The sequence below is a fragment of the Chelon labrosus genome, assembly GCF_963514085.1.
Source record: "Chelon labrosus genome assembly, chromosome: 14".
Taxonomy (NCBI): Eukaryota; Metazoa; Chordata; class Actinopteri; order Mugiliformes; family Mugilidae; genus Chelon; species Chelon labrosus.
The window spans coordinates 14702670-14722326 of NC_140347.1; the positions used below are offsets into that span (position 1 = coordinate 14702670).

General features: G+C 42.9%; 1 protein-coding gene across 2 annotated transcripts; it reads right to left on the reverse strand.

Annotated features, from left to right (window-relative positions):
* Positions 1 to 2347: 2347 nt before the first annotated feature.
* Positions 2348 to 9572, reverse strand: LOC311499781 (mucin-5B-like). Of its 2 annotated transcripts, none has more exons than XM_084560901.1 (13): positions 9503 to 9572; positions 8593 to 8674; positions 8337 to 8382; positions 8220 to 8253; positions 8073 to 8129; positions 7930 to 7956; positions 7787 to 7807; positions 7285 to 7456; positions 5446 to 5552; positions 4896 to 5067; positions 3573 to 3679; positions 3238 to 3412; positions 2348 to 2806 (listed from the first exon to the last, which is right to left on the reverse strand). In XM_084560901.1, exons 3-13 carry the CDS (start codon positions 8346 to 8348, stop codon positions 2710 to 2712), a joined length of 981 nt encoding a protein of 326 aa, XP_084417027.1. In that variant the 5' UTR covers positions 8349 to 8382; positions 8593 to 8674; positions 9503 to 9572; the 3' UTR covers positions 2348 to 2709. The 2 variants fall into 2 exon arrangements, with proteins under 2 accessions (XP_084417027.1, XP_084417028.1); XM_084560902.1 differs by having other exon boundaries at positions 8593 to 8727; positions 9503 to 9522.
* Between the last annotated feature and the right edge of the window lie 10085 nt (positions 9573 to 19657).

The following is a 19657-nucleotide window of genomic DNA, read 5'->3' on the forward strand; positions in this document are numbered from 1 at the left end:
CATGGACTGTGCTTTCTCCAGCTGAAGTGTTTTCATGGGCTGCCAAGACTGCAGCTGTACCAAAATATATTGGACAGATAAACAGAAATGCTAAAGAGTGTAACAAATTTGTCTTTAAATACGAGCGCCAGTTGTTAGGCGGTTGCGAAGAATCGTGGCAGACTTAAGGACGCAGGAAATGTGTTCGGTCGCAGTGCATTTAGCTATTTCCAGTGCGTGCAGGTATTGGCTGAAAGGAACATTTCCGTTGGGCTCAAATTTAGTCGTTACATAAGAGATAAATGGCAGCGCTTTCTTTTTTTTCATTTTTTTTTTTACGTCTTAAACAAGCCGCCGCTTAAACTTTTCCTTCTTCTCGCGTCTTTTTCGGCATATTTACATCTCAAGTCTGTGTTCCCTTCCTTGTTCAAATCCTCGGGAGTGGTTTTAATAGACAAATACTTGTTATGGAGGTCCTCAGCGTTTACAGTAAGCCCCTGTGCAAAATCCACCCTGCAGAAAAGTGTTGCCATCTAAGCCTCTGTAAAACCCAGGGAGGAAATCTGGACGTGGACCAGCAGATAGAGCGTCAGTGTGGAAACATAAAGAAGGGTTTGATCTCATTTATGCCCTCGCTGTTCTGGAGGCGATGAAATGAGGCCGGTCTTGAGCTGGGCGAGGTCATTCCTCTCCTTTCCTCTCCTCTCTTCTCTTCTCCTCTCCTCTTCTCCTCTCCTCAATTAATCATGTCTGCACACATGAAAATGAGCTTAACCCTTTATCCTGTGCAGTGCTCCACTTCCACTCAAGGACACCTTGCAAGCAGGCATGAGTAGAATCCCCCTGCGCATATTTCCCTCGTCTATTCCCAACTAATGGACACCTTTCAGTCTTGATCCAGCTTGACTTAGCGAGGGGAAAAAAAAAAAGCTAGACGGGGGCTTCATCCTACCCTTGTTAAGGCTGTCACTCTTTGCTGTGCGGCTTCATAACAGTTAACACTCCTCTAAATCCCTTTGTCAAATGCGTAATGGAAAAGAATGGAGTCTGAGGACTTACCTCTGCCCCTTGAGTCTAACATAATTTCACTGACAGCTAAACTATGCAAGGGAAGGTATATAATAAAATGCATGTGCTTACGGAGAAGAGGATGGAGGGGGGAAGAGCGAGAAGATGAGAAAGTAGATAAAGGCACAAAGGGGGGGAGGAAGAGAGAAGAGAGAAGTAGAATAAGTAAGGAAGAGAGAGGAAGGAAAAAAGAAAATGAGCTTGGTTCCCTTTGTGGCACAGTGCTTCGCCACTTAATCATCCCCTGGTCTATAAATAGGCCTTCACAGCCTTGGAATATTGGGAGATTAATATAAGAGAATGGAACGCCATAATGCTCCGAAGCTTCAACACTTCTGTTGCACTTCAGTAGCGCAGATTTAATTTTACTCCAACACAACAATGGCAGAGTTTTCCCTCTTCAGTTTCAGCATAAAAAAAAAAAAATTGGAGAGTGGAAATTTAGCAGATTGCATCCGCCTATCCCTCCCCTCCCCTCCCCTCCACTCCCCCCCTCTTCTCCGTCTCTTCATATTTTGCAGACATCAACACAGTCTTCGCTGGCAGACAGGCGTGCACACTCAGAGCTAAATGGCATCAAATGCAGAAATCTTGATGCAACGCGAGCTTGCAAGCATTAGCAAAAATAAAAAATAAAAAAAATAAATCACCAGAAAGAACACAAGCTCCTCCAAGAGCAGACTCCGGAAAAGTTCTCAGCCCTCATTTTATATTCTATACGATGCACCGCGGAGTTACTTTTCATCGCCTATCACAAATGCTCATCTTCTGAGGAAATGTTGACGGTGTTGAGGTTGCAGAAATCACCTTGTATCTCCTCGCTCTGTGTGTGTGTGTGTGTGAGACTGTACGTGTGTGCACGGTGCGCTTGTGTGGGTTGCAGGTCCACATCCGCAGTATTTGATTTTGAAGAAAGTATGGCAGGTGTTATTTAGATCAGAAACACGGAGAGTGGGTTGGTCCGCTCGGAATACACAAACTATTTTATTTTTTTCCTATTAATAGAAAGTTGAGACAGCCGAAAAGCCAATTGTCGCTGTAATATCTGTGCTTGTTAGCGCTGGCATGTGTTTTGATACAGAATTCAGATTCAGTGACTTGTGCTTTTCCACATTCCCGTCAAACAGCCCCGGCTGTCAAGCACCTCCTCCCGTCTGTACATCAATTTCAGTTCCACCATCTGCTGAAATACACATATTGCATTGCCAAAAACTCCTAACTTCACGCGAGCCCGCGAGCTCATTATCTTTGTGAGCTGGATTGAAACGTATACACAAAACAAGGGATTTGCTGTTCATTATTAGTTTTACTTCTGTTTGTTGTACATAAGCTTAACAAGATAATGACGTTTTAATTGTGATAGAAAAAATGGATGAAAAGACACATTTGAAGGGAAATCATTGATGTGTAGAAAGAAAATCAAAGATGGCTGAATTACATTTCGCAGCTCCTGGTATTGTGCGTGGTGGGCTGTCACACTGACGTAGCTTATGGGGACACTTGAACTGAATAGAACCATTGTTAATGTGAACACATCAGTGGAAAGGGGCCTATTACATAAAGAGTATACTGTATCTAAGAGAAAGAGGGGAAAAAATAAAGTGAAAAGAAGATGATTTTCTTCTTTTCACATCGTTCCCTGTGTCACGGAGTCGGGGATCATTAAAAGCATGGGCATCCGAACCGAACTTTGTAGTCTCTGCAGGTCTTAGATTCCTGGTCCATTTTGCGGCAAATGAACCCCTGGGTTGGATTGTACCTGAAAAAAAGATTTCAAGCGTACAGTGAATTAGCACAAAGGATTTTAAATTTCTGTTTAAACCATAAAATCAGTGTTTTAAAATGATATTCCAGGTTGTAACAGTGCTGTTTCATATGTCTGTTGTGATTTAGTTTGTGCTGCAGTTTCATCCTCTAGAAGTAAAATGTGTCAAACTTCCAATAAAAACAGAGGATGTACATGCAAGGAATACATTCATATTTTTTACACTTGAACACACAGGCTACATTTTCCCAGTCATATCTGGTAGCACAAGTAGAAATTACAGACGTGCCTATGTTATGTATTTGGTCACTGTTTAAGCAATAGCTTGATGTTGAAACTTTGGGTAAATTGTGTTTAAAAGTACTGACTGAATGACGGGTCATTTTGTACTACGTTTTCAATTCTTTTCTAATTAGCAAACTTACGCAAACAAGGCCTCCCCAGTGTAGACGGCTGGGGTCAATGTGTCAGTGGTGACGGCCTCGATGTACAGAGGGTTAGCGCAGATCTGTCCCGGGTTTTCCGCCTGCAGGTTGCTCAAAACCTCCCAGTCCCCACTTCCGCTGGGATCGTCTCGATCGTACCACTTGGTCCAGCACACTGCGGCGTGCAAAGACAGAGAGGGAGAGAGAAGACAAGATAACTGGTGGGAAACTGCTAAACCAGCGCTCAAGCACACAAACAGTGATTGAGGAGGGGGTATTTGAATATGCAGGTTAACGTTGCACGTGTAGATTGTATTGATATATTGTTGTACCACCTCCACCACAGTAGGAAGGGGGGCAGCTGAAGCGAACGCGATAGTCATTGCACATCTTCTTGGCTTGGTCCTGGTTTCTGCAGATGAATCCTGAAGTCGTGTCACTTCTGAAAAACAAAGGCAATGTGACACTTAATAAAAGCTACTTACTAGTAACGTGGCTCTGAACATTGATGACCATTTTTGGCTTTGTGAGATATACTGTATCTTGATTACTATAGACCAAACATTTTAGCAAACATGATTATTTTTTTATTTTTTGGGCGGGGCTTAGCTGGAGGCAAAACAATCCACAGGAATACGTTAGCTAACACGGACTAGAAGCTTCTGTCAGCTTGTTTCTGACAATGTTGGATGAAAACACAAGTTCTTTATCTGAATATGTATGGTCACTCACTCCCCAGGACTGAGAGCGTTACTTGAAAAGGTTAACATTAATAGATGGGACCAGACTGGCTGACCCGTACATAATAGTACAATGGATGGAGGATCAAACAAGATTAGCTCATGTGCAACGGTCGGACGCTTGATAGAGAAACCAAACGTGTACACTAAAGAGGGCATATAAATTCTTCGATGCCTACAATTACAGCTACATCTGGACAGTTAACTGCACTAGCATGGCTGAGTAAGTAACCTACAAATTGTATTTGTAAACCATAAAGTTAACTACATATGTGTTTCATATGAGATAGTTATGCAGGCTAATGAATACGCCAGCGGGGGCTATTACACAAGCTAATGGCTAAGAGGCTAATGTAAAAGCAAGATGTTGTTAGCAATGTCATGTTTAGTAAAATATGAAGTAAATGAAGCTTGCTATCAAAGTATCAGTGTAGCTCATTATTCTAACGTTAGCTAACTTTGTAGTGGGAACTAAACGCTATTTTTGATGATCACATCAGTCCAGTCCTATAATTTTTGATCTTTTTGACTCAGACATAAACAGTAGACCAACAGTGAAATCTAGGTATTATCAAGCAGCGTTGTTTTTTTTTGTTGTTGTACAGAACTAAGAGAGGTTGTCGCCGTTGGAAAGTCGGTCAGAACATTTTGGTCCAAAGGCACCTGTTATGACTGCCAGATGACTGGACACTTTCTTAACAGAAGAAAACATTCTCGGTTCACACATTTTCTTGGAGCTTCATACTATCTTCTATTATTGTATCCTTTGAATAGTTTAAAATTCAGATGGACAGTTTATTTTTCTTTTGTTGATGCTCATTAGTTACCAAGCTCACAACCAAATCAACAGAATAGAATGGAACGAGAGAAACTGAATCGCTGCGTGAAACACGCTCTAATTATTTGTTCAGCACTTACTTATAAATCACATCCCCTGCTGCAGCCGCACTGAGCCCAGACAGAGTTCTGGCCTCAATGTTGCCTGGTTCAGGGCAGATCTTTCCAGGGTTCTCTTGGCGGAGATTGTAGAGGGTTTCCCAGTCTCCGGTCCCACTAGGGTTGTCTCTGTCAAACCAGTCAGTCCAGCATTCTGGGATAAAGTGAGATCAGTTGGTCAGAGAGGACACTGGGGATCTTTCTGTAACTGTGCATGTTGTGATTCGTCAAAAAGTACAGTGTAAATATAGGAAACAAAAGGTCTGATCTGCTTATGGACGTTGTTACTGTTACTGTTGTTACAGAACCTAATTTAATATTATACAGACATACAGTCATCTGATTTTCTCCACATCGTACCACTTGGTCCAGCACACTGTGGTGTGCAAAGACAGAGAGACAGAAGACAAGATAACTGGTGGGAAACTGCTAAACCAGCGCTCATGTTCACAAACAGTGATTGTGGAGGGGGTATTTGCATATGCAGGTTAATGTTGCATGTGTAGATTGTATTGATATACTGTTGTACCACCTCCACCACAGTAGGAAGGGGGGCAGCTGAAGCGAACGCGATAGTCACTGCACATCTTCTTGGACTGGTCCTGGTTTCTGCAGATGAATCCTGAAGTCGTGTCACTTCTGAAAAACAAAGGCAATGTGACACTTAATAAAAGCTACTTACTAGTAACGTGGCTCTGAACACTGATGAACATTTTTGGCTTTGTGAGATATATCTTGATTACTATAGACCACTTTTGTGTTAGCAAACATGATAATTAATTTTTTTTAATGGGTGGGGCTTAGCTGGAGGCAAAACAATCCACAGGAATACGTTAGCTAACACGGACTAGCAGCTTCTGTCAGCTTGTTTCTGACAATGGTGGATGAAAACACAAGTTCTTTATCTGAATATGTATGGTCACTCACTCCCCAGGACTGAGAGCGTTACTTGAAAAGGTTAACATTAATAGATGGGACCAGACTGGCTGACCCGTACACAGTAGCACAATGGATGGAGGATCGAACAAGGTTATCTCATGTGCAACGGTCGGACGCTTGATAGAGAAACCAAACGTGTACACTAAAGAGGGCATATAAATTCTTGGATGCCTATAATTATGTCCTGGTCATGAACAAGACTTAACTTACAAAGACTGAACAAATTATTTTTTTGTTGTGTTGGTTCTGCCTAGCTAGCGGCAAGGCAGAACCAACAGCTATGTCTGGACAGCTAACTGCACTAGCATGGCTGGGTAAGTACCTACAAATTGTATTTGTCAACCATAAAGTTAACTACATATGTGTTATATATGAGACAGTTATACAGGCTAATGGCTAAGAGGCTATTGTAAAAGCAAAATGTTGTTAGCTGTGTTAATGTTAGTAAAATATGAAGTAAATGAAGCTTGCTATCAAAGTATCAGTGTAGCTCATTGTAACATTAGCTAACTTTCTAGTGGGAGCTAGCAAACGCTATTATGTGAAGGAACACAAGCATTTCTGATGATCACCTCTTTTTGAGTGTCAGTTGGTATGAGATAAATTTTAAGTTTGGAGCTATACCCCTCTGATTCTGGCACCCTACAACACAGCAAGATGACATTTTGAAAACGGTAGTGTGGTTTTTGCCTCCAGCTAACCGCTGTGACATAGTCTTTGGTGATCCTTTAAATTGTAATCTACTGTAGTCCTGGATCTGCATAAGGAATACTTGATAGTCATATCAAGTAATACATACTCAATATTATGGCCACAGTATTAGGTGCATTTGGACAACAGGAGCTTTTTTATGGGTCCTAAAACAGCTGAAAGAAGTACGCCATACACAGAGTCTTTCAGGAACTAGCTCTTAGAACGTCATTTTGTGGGTCTTATCTTGCACTCAAGAGGTAGCTTGTGATGTAACTGGGAGAGATGAAGAAGTACAGTACACCGAAGTACTCTACATTGTTGAAACCCCTTAACAGTTCTCAGTTCTCGGCATTAGCTTTAAAAGTGGAACAAAACAGAAATAAACAGTAGCTCAGCAGTAAAATTTATCAAGCCTGTATGCAGCGTTGTTGCACAGAACTAAGTGAAGTGGAAAGTCTGTCAGAACCATTTGGTCCGAAGGCTCCTATTGTAACTGCCAGATGACTGGACACTTTCTAAACAGAAGAAAACATTCTTGGTTCACACATTTTCTTAGAGCTTCACACTATCTTCTATTATTGTATCCTTTGAATAGTTTAAAATTCAGATGGACAGTTTATTTTTCTTCTGTTGATGCTCATTAGTTACCAAGCTCACAACCAAATCAATAGAATAGAATGGAATGAGAGAAACTGAATCGGTGCGTGAAACACGCTCTAATTATTTGTACAGCACTTACTTATAAATCACATCCCCTGCTGCAGCCGCACTGAGCCCAGACAGAGTTCTGGCCTCAATGTTGCCTGGTTTGGGGCAGATCTTTCCAGGGTTCTCTTGGCGGAGATTGTAGAGGGTTTCCCAGTCTCCGGTCCCACTAGGGTTGTCTCTGTCAAACCAGTCAGTCCAGCATTCTGGGATAAAGTGAGATCAGTTGGTCACAGAGGACATTGGGAATCTTTCTGTAACTGTGCATGTGGGATTTGTTAAAAAGAACAGTGTAAATATAAAAAACAAAAGGTCTGATCTGCTTATGGATGGCTAAGTAGCATGGCCATTCTACATGGAGGAAGGAAGGCAAGGAGGTGAAGGACTGTTGTTAAAAACCCTAATTTAATATTATACAGACATACAGTCATCTGATTTTCTCCACAGCAGACCTTGGTGTCATACGGTTTTCCCACACTGACAGAGATCACGCACACTGGATTTAGATTTTATCAAAATGCAGTGAAGGGTCTTACCTTTTTTATCAGCTGGTTTCACTGAAACAGATTCAAGTCGGGGGGAAAAAAAGGTGTCAAACCTCTCTGTACAAACAGAATGGTTTAATTTGTCCTTTAAATGTCATGACTGCTCCTGGAAATAAATCTTATAACCCACCTACCTTCGAGCAGTGACAACAGAGTTCCTCCTATTTGAAAAATGAAAAAGAGAAAAGTCTCATCTCACCAACAGCCTCACAAGACTCTTCCTCATCGATTGAGATAGTTCACATTGTGTTTGACGTTTAGCAGTGAAGGTCCTTACTGTCATTATTCTCAGGTAGCACTGAATTAGACAAATTTAGAGCCATCTGGTTGCTTTCTGGCAAAAGATAATCAAAGAAATGTCACATTTTACGATCGGGTAAAAGCAATGCTTGATCTAAGACTGAGAGAGTTGAAGGTTACATACCGAATACCAGCCCAGCAACAATAGCCACACTCAACTATAGGAGAAAATAGGCGGTTTTAACCATTTACGTGCACATGAAAAATTGGAACTATAACAAAAAAAGAAGTCACACATTACCAATCCGATCATGATTGCAGATAGGGAGGAGCCTTGAAACCTGTGACTGGAGGGTGCAGTCATGCGTGAACAGAAAGGAAAGAGAATAAGGGTGACACATGTTGACGAAAAAAGGGAATATTCACTGACGAACAAGTACAACATTTCACTTTGTTACACACATTTTAAACACATCTTGAAGCTAATTTTATTAAAGGCATAAAATCCAGATGCAATATAAATCGGTAGAGTAACTCCAAATGAAACAGACACTCACCCATAAGACTCTGTAGTGGAACAATATGTGCGCACCGCCGTCTAAAATCCGTATTTCTCCGCCTTTCCACTTATATACGCTCCTTTAACACAGCCCAGAACATATTTAGTTACCGCCAAGAGAGTAACAGTACACCTGTCCCATAAAATAACAATAAAATGCAATCTGAGAGCAAGACATGTGAGCAAATCATCATTCTTAAATTCCATAGGATGTATGAGAGAATAATGGTTGGAGATAAGGTGTACGTACAGCGCCACCATTCTCCTCTAGGCACTCTTAACCTCATTTTGTTGCTGCTGTAGACGGATTGATGTGCAGGGACGTGCACAGACATTTGCAGGGGCTATTGCGCTAACCTGGAAAAAGGGCACCACTAACTAAAGGTGGTTAACTAAAGCCACTTAGAGAAAAATGTTCCAACTACTGACAGTGAACATTCATTCAGTCATCTTCTGTACCCACTTACTCCTGTTAAGGGTCGTGGGGGTCTGCTGGAGCCTATCCCAGCTGTCATTGGGCGAGAAGTGGCAGTGTACCCGGAGAGAACCCACGCAGACACAGGGAGAACATGCAAACACCACACAGAAAGGACCAGTCGGCACATGGATTCAAACCCGGGACCTTCTCACTGTGAGGCATCAGTACTAACCACCTCTCCACTGTGCCATTCCTTTCCTCACACTTCATACATAAATAAAATAAAATACGTTGATAAAAGGCAATGTTGCATGACGTGAGACAAACGTTAAGAACTGCACATTATTCGAGGCCAGGTGGATACTTTCTATCTCCCACTAGAAAGTTAGCTAACGTTAGAATAATGAGCTTTACTTCATATTTTGCTAAACACAACAACACTTTTATATTATTTGAGCATTAATGATCTCGATAACTTTCGAAAACTCACCTTTCTGCCAGACCTTCCCTCTCGTACACCCTTCCGCAGTGTTGTTCAGTGTGTCAGTGTCAAGTCATGTGAGGAGTGGCAGAGGGCATCGCTGGCGTTGTCAAAATAAACAAACTTTTTGATTACAGATTAAAAAAAGTTTGAATTATATGGCGATTTAATTTGTTTCAACACTTCAACTTTACCAATTATGAGCTCATTGTTGCTCATGTACAACAGCAAAAAAAAAAAAAAAAAAAAAAAAAAAGGTTCCCAGAACGGCAGCTATAAGCTCAAGGGCAAACGGGCTGTTCCCCGAGCAACAATACCCCGAACCTGTGCACACCCATGTTGATGGGTGTACAATGAGGCTGCATGTATCCTGTATACCCTGAAAAACAGGTTTCAGGGGAGTGTCCTGGAGCAACATTTAAACCATAGCAACTGTAACTGTAGCCAGAAGATAATAGGATATGTATGTATGGATGCATATATGGATAGATAGCTGAGACTATGATGATAATAACCATTTCCAGTTCCCTTGGTGTCGTGTGCAGAACTGTGCGTGACAACTGAAGCTGCACAGCGGCACCGAATCCCATAATCCGGACAGAAATTTGGCTCACTCTTGCAGTTAAAGGCAGCTGTCATGCTATCTCTGCAATTATAAAAGGATGATTCAGGTGCAAGTGGCTGATAGGAACTGGTGCACTGCACCTGTACTCAGAGTTAGAAGCACTAATCGTGTTATTTTAGAAACTGTTTAGGTGTTGTGCTTATATAAGGCGGGTGATTTGTCTCTGGGAGCATGTGTGGGTAGGCCAAGTCTTACTCTTACTCTGTTTGGGAAGTTAAACTAAACTGGTTCCTGGAAAAAAAAGGTATTCTGGGGCTCTGCGCTCAAACGCTGACAGTGACCTTGCCGGCGTGATGCCCCAGATTCATTTCAAACAAGCGCAGGTTGTCAAACAGAAGACTCACTCATGGTGATGCAATGTTGTGATGCAAGAAAACGGAATTTAATTATGTATTACAATCAGGAGCAACTTATAGGAGGGATAAAAGAGAGGTTCTTAAAATTGTGCTCAGCAGCCGTATCCCAACATAAAGGAAGCAACTCCAGAGCCGAGGAGAGGAGCTCGAAGACGGTTTCGAGGAGGATCTGACCAGAGAGGGGCCTGCATCCACGTCCGAGCTGGCGAAGGAGTGGATGTGGGTCACGCGTAGCCTCAGAAGTGAACGGACAGCTGAATGGCAGCAGAGGGAGAGAACGCCTTTACCTTTTGACAGCTCACGAGTGATTGGCTGAAGGCGCAGGTGTCAGGTTGTGATTGGGTGAAGACAAGCGTGAGCTGGTGGACCGCGGCGATAGCGTGAAGAGGCACTTGACCTAGGAGGCACGTGTGAAGAACGAGTCGTCCCGGCTGAATTTCTGCTAGTGACTGAAACGCGTGTGCTGCTGATGTGTGGCACTGGCTTTGAAAAGAAAGGCTGCAGATACGAATCCAAAAGTTAAAAGGTGCTAAAAGGCTCCGACGTTATATGTTTAAACCCTCACAGTCAGATAAATGATGCGTAAATTGATGCGGGAGTTTAAGCTGCATTCAGCTTTTACGTGTACAAGACCAGAGCACGACCAGCTTCCCCACTATCTTTATTTTTTTTTTCTCCAGCGTGTGCCCATCCCCTGCGGTGGTTGTGTGTGCGCTAATTAATTGCCCTTTGAAAAGAATACCTGCCTCCCACTGTTCAATAGCAGCTGGGGATGGTCTCTGTCCATTCATACATCAGCATTAAACTTTGTCATCTGAAAGGGCCGGTGTAATATTTTACACTAAATTGTGCTTTGGACTGGATGCCAAAGTACAAATGACAGCATGGTGTACACTCATTTATCATCCCCCCCCCTCACAACACACACACACAACACACACACACCTCCAGTTCTTCTCTCTCTCCCCTTGTCTCCATGGAAATCGCCGGTGTCTCTGTCCTCTGACGACTGCTGCAGGCTTTCTGTTGACCATCGGCCCCATTGTTACACTGTGTGCATGGCGCTATGGGAAAACACACAGTTTATTTGCGTTCCCCTTTTACTCTCATTCATTTTATTACACCTAACGCCCCGACACTATGCGCCAGTGTTCCTCAGTGATGCTTTGTAGCACTGGCCGCAGTGTGACGGTGATGTGATGCACTCATCAGCGAATGCGTCGAGGGTGAATGATGGATGAGCGTGTGTGCGCCGTGGGAGGCCACGCAGATTTTTGCACAATGAGCACGCCGTAAATAGGTGAAACGAAGGGGGAGCCCCCAGGTTCGGTTTTAAGTGACACCGCTTTGTTATTTCTTTTTGCATACATTCACGTGTTACGTCGCAGCCTGCTTACTGTAAGTCATCTGACACCTGCTGCAGGGACACTGCCGGGAAGCCATCCAAAACCTCTTTGTACGGTTTGCAAACTTCAATGTTGCGAAAGTACTGACAGGAAGCGGATAAAAAGCCACCTGGGGATTTAAATATTTTTAAAAAAAAAGCAACATAAAGGTGTGAGTTACGGCGCCGTTGTTTCTGCAAGTGCTGTTGTTCAATTTAATGAACAATAACTTAAACGTGCCACTTTTCTGGCAGCGGAAATGAGCGCTGGCAGACGCACTGAAGAACTGAAGAATGGAAGTTAAACATTCATTCTGCTTTCATTTAATGTCCCAAACTCCTGAGAGAAAAGTTGCATTGAGAAATCCTTAGCAGTGAGCCGAAATGGGACAGAAGGGAACCGCAATGACCACACACACAAATAATCATGTAACCCACTGCTAATACAAGCACATTTGTTGCATGAGCCATCATCACTCATCTCCACTGTAAAGGACCAAAAATATACATTCGTTCATTCATCTTCTGTAACCACCTGGGTCGCGGGGTCTGCTGGAGCCTATCCCAGCTGTCATCGGGCGAGAGGCGGGGTACACCCTGGACAGGTCGCCAGTCCATCGCAGGCCTAACACAGAGAGACAGACACACCTATGGCCAATTTAGAATCACCAGTTAACCTAACCAGCATGTCTTTGGACGGTGGTACCCGGAGAGAACCCACGCAGACACAGGGGAGAACATGCAAACTCCACACAGAAAGGCCCCAGTCGGCCCATGGATTCCAACCCAGGACCTTCTCGCTGTGAGGCATCAGTGCTAACCACCTCGCCACTGTGCTGCCCAAAAGTATATACATAATATATAAATTTAATCAAAGACTGATAACTAATACCTTTTAACTAGGGCTGTCAAAGTAAATAAGACATTAACGTAAACGTATTTCAATACCATGCACACACATCCTGTTATTGTGACCTCAGCCCAACCTGTAGTTTGTGTAATGCACCCAGCGCGGCAGTAACACCTGTGCACAGCCAAAATCAGAAATGTGATCGTGGTAAATAGTTGTATCATGCAGACGGCAGTAATACGCCATAAAAACTAAAAAAAAAAAATAAGAAAATGTCGTCATCGGTTAGATTCACATTTGATTTACAAATAAAACAGCAGCAGCAAAGTAGCAGCAGAGGCAATGGGAATGTGTCCAGGGGACCCAAAAATAAGTGAAGAACCTGGCTGGGACGTCTTGTCAGTTCAAATGAACCGAGGTCACACACTATTCCTTCGCAGGTTAAATGCATGAATCATTTTTTTCATCACTCCCTTTTCATGACTTTCTGTAAATTCTTCCATTCCCGTTTGTGCTCACTTGCATTCACTTGCAGCTCACGTGTCTTCAAATGGATGCGTGTGTTTTCTTAATCTGGTCGGGTTTTGTGTATTTGCATCCGTTCTCTTTGGTTTCTTAACTTAATTTTAACGCAGTAATAGAAGCTTTATCCACTATATCAGCTGTATAATCTACTGCACAGAGAAACACAAGCCCTGACCATTCATTCATTCATTCATTCATTCACTCATTTTCTGCAGCTGCTTGTCCTCTGGAGGGCCTATCCCAGCTGTCATTGGGCGAGAGGCGGGGTGCACCCTGGTCAGGTCTCCAGCCTCAAACCCTTGACCACAACTTGACAAATGTATTCAACTGCAGAGCCTGAATCCCATTAGAATAAAACTCTTCACACCTCTGTATTGATACATTCATTACTGAGCATCTCGGATCCCTCGGCGCTAAAAGCAGCAAGGAGGTCATTCGTGGCAGCCGAGATGTTTTTCCACACACTCTCTGAAGTAGGCTACAGTGCAACGGCTGCACGTCTGTATGTCTGTAACCTTCCGATGATCCACACTCACCTCTGATGAAACAGGCTGTTACGAGGGACACAAACCGAACATTAAGGGAGCTACTTGCGCTATTGGCAGCCGGCACTGCTGCTCCCAGTCACTCACTGATATTAAAAACGCCACATTTGAGATAGGGGCTGTTGTTCTGGACTGTTTTCTTTTTACAATTAGCTTGCAATTTTCCGAGGTAGCGTTCCTGGAAATTAGCCAGAGTCGTCATGACCTAATAACAGCTAACTGCTTTTTCTCCCCAAGAACTTTCTACGTCGTATTCTGCTGTCCTGGCAATGCAATCTTGAGCCACCCGCCACATTTTACAGTTACTACTTTTACTTAATTAAAGAATCTCCATATTTCCTCCGCACTGGATATAATCAACTAATTAAATTTGAAGCGGCGTAATGAATTTCCACGAGCCTGTATCTAGTCAGGCATGCCAGGGATGATAGCCACGGACTGCAAAGTCTATTTTCTCTGCATACACATTATATCCTCGGAGAGTATCTTTGTCTTCAGTATCCAGCTGTTAAAATCTCACGCAAGAGAAAGTGGCCTGAGGATAATTATGTAAACTAGAGGTAAGAAGATGAAAATGTGCTAAGGGTTTAATTATCACTGGAAATGAAGTTCACGTTGCATAAAAGGCAGGGAAGACACAGCACTTATGAGACACAGATTTTGGATAATGCTCCTTTTAAATGCGGCTCCCACTGTCTCCCACATTTCCAGGTCACACGAAATGTTCATCCTCCGTTTGTCGTGTTGTTTATTTATTGGTATTGCTTATAAGTGCGTGCGAGAGAGAAGTTGGCACGGAGCAGGGGGATGATTCAGACACTTACCAGAAATTACAGCAATCTTTTTCCAATTGGGAGAATGCTTGTTTTGTGAACGTTTGCACATTATGTTAAAAGGCGTCTGTTGCACATGCAAATTGGGACTGCGGTAAATATCTAATATGTGTACACACTGTGCCGGGTTACTTTACCGACGCATGCATTAATTCCCGGAGAATTCGCGCCATAAAATATGCATGCGTGCGTTTCCAGGATGAGGCGTGAGTCAGAGCGTGTGAGGGCTCATTGATATTTTTCTCAGGCCGGCAAAAAAAAAAAAAAGAAAGAAAGAAAGAAATCCTTCAAGACCCCCTGGTGACCCCCACTTTAATACAAGCTGTATACACTCACAACTGCACTTGTGTGCTTACACGCACGCACGCACACACACAAACCCTTTATGGCTCTTAACTGTGCCGCTGTGTGAATGAAGTGTGTCTGTCAGTGGGGCTCTTACACGTCATTGTTCATCTTGCATCCTGACAACCATTCAATCAAACGCTGGCCTCCGGGATTGAGCCGGAAACCCTTCTCCGCGGGGACGGCGCTTGTTACCATGGTAACTGTGGAGGTGTGCGACCCACCAACGAGCCAGAGAATGCAATGTTGTCTACAAAAACACCAACTTTGTGTTAGTTTGTATATGTTTCACTCTCCCTCCTTAGTTTTCCTCACGTGGAAAGCGTGCAGCTACGTCTCATAGTCACTTGCGGTTCTGGGGGTTGGTGGGTAGTTTGTTGTGATGTGCCACAGGTGCATCATAATAAAAGATCTCTCCCATCAGCATGTCAACCCGGGAAAATCCCATACCAGTTTTGCACCACAGGCAACAAATGTTCGTGGTACAGAGCTGTGCAACAAGGTGACGACATCTGATTGCTGTTTAAATGAATCCCTTTAGTAAAGGGAAGCGTGTGCTTCCCCCAAAATTGTGATTAGAAGTTAGATTAAGGCAGGTGCCGCAGCTGAGTTTAATGCTAATCTACAAAGAAAACATGCCAAACTCCTGCAGGTGCTTTTGAGAAGCCACATTGATTTTTTCATGCATTCCTGTGCCTCATTAGGAGTCTAGGTTTTTCCACAGTCATTAGGATCCACCCTCCGAGGACCACGAATATCCTAATTAGATTAAACCAGGCCAGGAGTCGATCCCGCGGATCGACCGGCATTTCCACTAAAAGACACAAAATGAGGCAAAAATAAAAAAATTATTTGTAGTTGAAGTCTGATGCTTTAGAACAGAGGGTTCTGGACAGGTATATATATAGAGAAGCTGAACCTGAAGTGACAAATTGAGTTAATTTATCATGTTGAAGATGTCACAGAGGTAAGCAAGGTTGTTTTTTTGTTTTTTTTTTGTGCTATCCACTCCTTGGTCAATACCAAGAACGCTATCTTCGGACTTGACAGGTTCAGACTTGAAAGGTTCAACTCTGAAGTACAAACTCCAGAGGACTTGAGGACACGGAGAAGTCACTCTGTAAGTGGAACAGCAGTGTACTTGATGACACCCGTGAAATGAATCAAGGGATAGCTGGCTGTCCGAGGTCCACACAAGTTTCCTTCCAGTGTGTCCTTGATAAAAAAAAAAAAAACATAAATACATTTTTAACACATCCGGGTATTTGGTCTGTACTTGGTCATGTGCATACTTTGAATGGAAAGTCCACAATAAAACACATAATGATAAACACCACTTGACACAAGTCATGACTCCTTTCCTGAAAGAAATTTCTGTAGCAGCTCAAAACACCTGGCTAGTGAGCTCCCTCTTGTGGCGAGGAACGGTGCCACACAGGCAGCTGTGCCAAGCTCAGTGTAATTACCCCACAAATAGCCAGTATGTTTAATATAACATTTCTTTTTTTTTTTTTTTTTTTTTTTTGCAGAATCAAATGATAACAAATATTAAATAACACGCCCACGCCCCAGTGGTTGGAGTTACCCGATGTTGAATGCACTTCCAGTTCCTTTTCATTCTTTTAATGTCACCGCCGTAATTATTCTTTTAGTTGCTTTCTCCTCTTTCTGATGGATCGCGTGTCTGAAGTGTTCTTCCCAGCGCTGTAGTCTAAATCTATGCTGCCCCACGGCAGAAATCATCCAGCATGTCTTACACGGAGCCTACTTGCTATTTTCACTTGACATCCTCTTTTCTCTCTGAGTAATTAAAGAGAGGGTTTTGGGCGCGAGCAGTGACAGGAGGTCCGCCGAGATAGCCAGCGGTCTAATTAGAGCCACATATCTCCATCCTCCTATAAAAACACGACTCACCTATGCTTCTGCACCAGCTGTAATTTAGGTAACCTGCTGCAGAGTGGGTGTTTAACAAAACCCGTTTAGCTGCGTAAGTTTCACAGGTGCCGAACAGAAAACAATACAACGCTCGGGAGGATTAAGGGTGTCTTTGTGCTGCATCTGAAATGAAGATTAATCACCTTAGAAAAAGAGACTTGTAGAACACGAGCTGTGCCTCACACAGTACTCACAACAGAACATGTGGAACAGCATATGGTCACTGCTCGGATGGATGCTGGTTTACCACATTGCGGCGCTTCGTGCAACTGATAAAATATTAACCAGGCAGAATAGTCATGGATGCATGTGTTTCCATCTATACCCGACAGGCTTCTGTTGTCAAGGAAGTGCTACGAGCTGATTCATTACGCTGGAGGATCGTGTTTACTCACGTCTGGGCTCTGTATTATTTCTCACTCACAGCCCCTGCGGTGCTTTTGCTTGTTCATGTTGAACGCCGCTACAGTCAACTGCCAATCTGCACTCTGCTGTGCAGGGCTTTGCCTGGTGACAAATGGCCTTGAGGAGAGGCCCAAGGAGAGTCCTGTCAGAGCTCTGCGCTCTTGCATCAATCTGTGGAGGGCGGGCCGGGCCACTAGAGGGCACTGCCACAACGAAACATAGCTATGGTTTTTAGTGAACTGGTTGCACAAACAACATGTGCATATACAAATATATATTTATTTATTTTATTTTGTGGGGTGGGAGAAGTCTTGTGACCCTCCAGGCGCCTATCAGAGGGTTTTAAATCTGAAAAGTGGATGCAGCAATCACCTTGCACCAAAACACTGGATGTGCAGCAATGCTGACAACAATGATTTTTTACGCCACGCTTCACTGTACGCTATCTGTAAGGTAAATGGATCTGCTTGGGGGTTAACCAGCGTGCAATTGAAAAAAACATCCACACCGGCCTGATTTATAGTTTGAGGGGCTAATTATTCAGGTCAAAACTGCTGAGTCTGGTTATGATCCACAGGGAGAAAAGGAAAGAGAGAGAGACAGAGAGCAAAGGCTGAAATGGAGACTTGATGCTTGACACGAGGCATCTGAAGTCTCTAATAATCCCATAACGTGAATGTGAGCTGTATTATTCAAAGGTTGATTTCAGTCCGGGGAGGTCTGTGAGAATAGTAAAAAGGCTACGAGGCTGGGCTCTGATACGGCACGGTCTGCTGCCAAGATGGAGCACAGCTATCAAAGGCAATTTTTGTTACCAACAATCAGCGAGTAGTTTAGTGACCTGTTGTTACACTGATGTCAATTGATACAAAATGCAACCCTGAGTGCTTTACAAAAATAAAAAAGAAAAGAGCTGACTGATAAAAGGCCAGTGCCACTTGGATTATACAGGGCTTTTCTTTTTTTTGTTGGATTTGTTTTTGGGGGTGGAGACCAAAAATATTGGAATGTATTATACTTTGCGAATGTATTTATATGGACCCCAAGAAGATACAGCCTTCCACAGAACAGACGCTACTGAGAAAAGATTAATTTAAAGCACAGGTGTCAAACCAAAATCGGCCCACCAGATGGTTTAATCTGGCCTGCACCATTAATTTGCCAAGTGAGGAAATTACATAAAAGACTGCAATTTTTTTTAATGAAAATAACTGCTATCCCTAATTTGTCCACTATTTTACTAAGAGAAGTGGACAGAACACAACACTGAGACCCAGGACAAAAAAGCAGACAGCAATGTGCCCAAATTGCAGTTATTTATTTTTTTTGTAGGATAGTTTATTAAAGGGGAACTACTGATTTTTACAACCTGGAGCTTATTTCTAGCATAACATACGATCGTTTACTCACCCATATAACTTTTGTGTCATTTGCACTCGTTCAGGAGATAATTAGATCAGCGCATATCCACATAGTGGGAGTGACTGGGGCACCGAGATGCAGCCTCTAAATAACGCATTATGTGCCTCAAAACTCATTCATTTTGCCAGTATTTTGTTATTATACACTAGTGCTATTCCCCGTTGCGTCCGGAGTCACCTGTTATCATCATCCGGGGTCTGTAGATTGACCTACAGACCCGGATGATGTCCTCTGACCTGGATGATGTAATCTCTAAGCACCGCACGCCCGTGACAGTCGGCTTGTTTACCTGTAATTTGCTACTGCTGTGGTTCGTCCACAACCGCAGAATCAGAAAAATATTCAGCCATGTTGCAGCTAACTCTGGACTCAACGGGGAATAGCACTAGTGTGTAATAACAAAATATTGGCGTTTTGGAGTTTTGCGACAGATAATGTGTTATTTAGAGGCTGCGTCTCGGTGCCCCAGTCACTCCCACTATATGGATATACGCAGATCTAATTATCTCCTGAACGACTACAAATCACACAAAAGTTTTATGGGTGAGTAAACGAACGATCATATTTTATGCCAGAAATAAGGTCCAGGTTGTAAATAACAGTAGTTCCCCTTTAAATGTAAACATTTTCCTAATTTACTTGTTCTTCTTTGCGCTTAAACAAATGGAGAATATCTAGATTTGTCGTTATTTATAGGTTATTATGCTGTTATGTTGTTGGTCTGGTCCGCTTGAGATCAAAATTGGGCTGTATGTGGCCCCCGAACTAAAATTACTTTGACACCCCTGACTTAAAGGTTGCCCCCAAGTGGCTAAAAACACTGACGTGAATATCTCTTCATTTGTCTGAAATGCAGCTACAACTTAACAAAGTGTGCAGTTTGGATTATTATTACCATGTAATCTTCACAGTAGCAGGATGACGTAATAATAAACACAA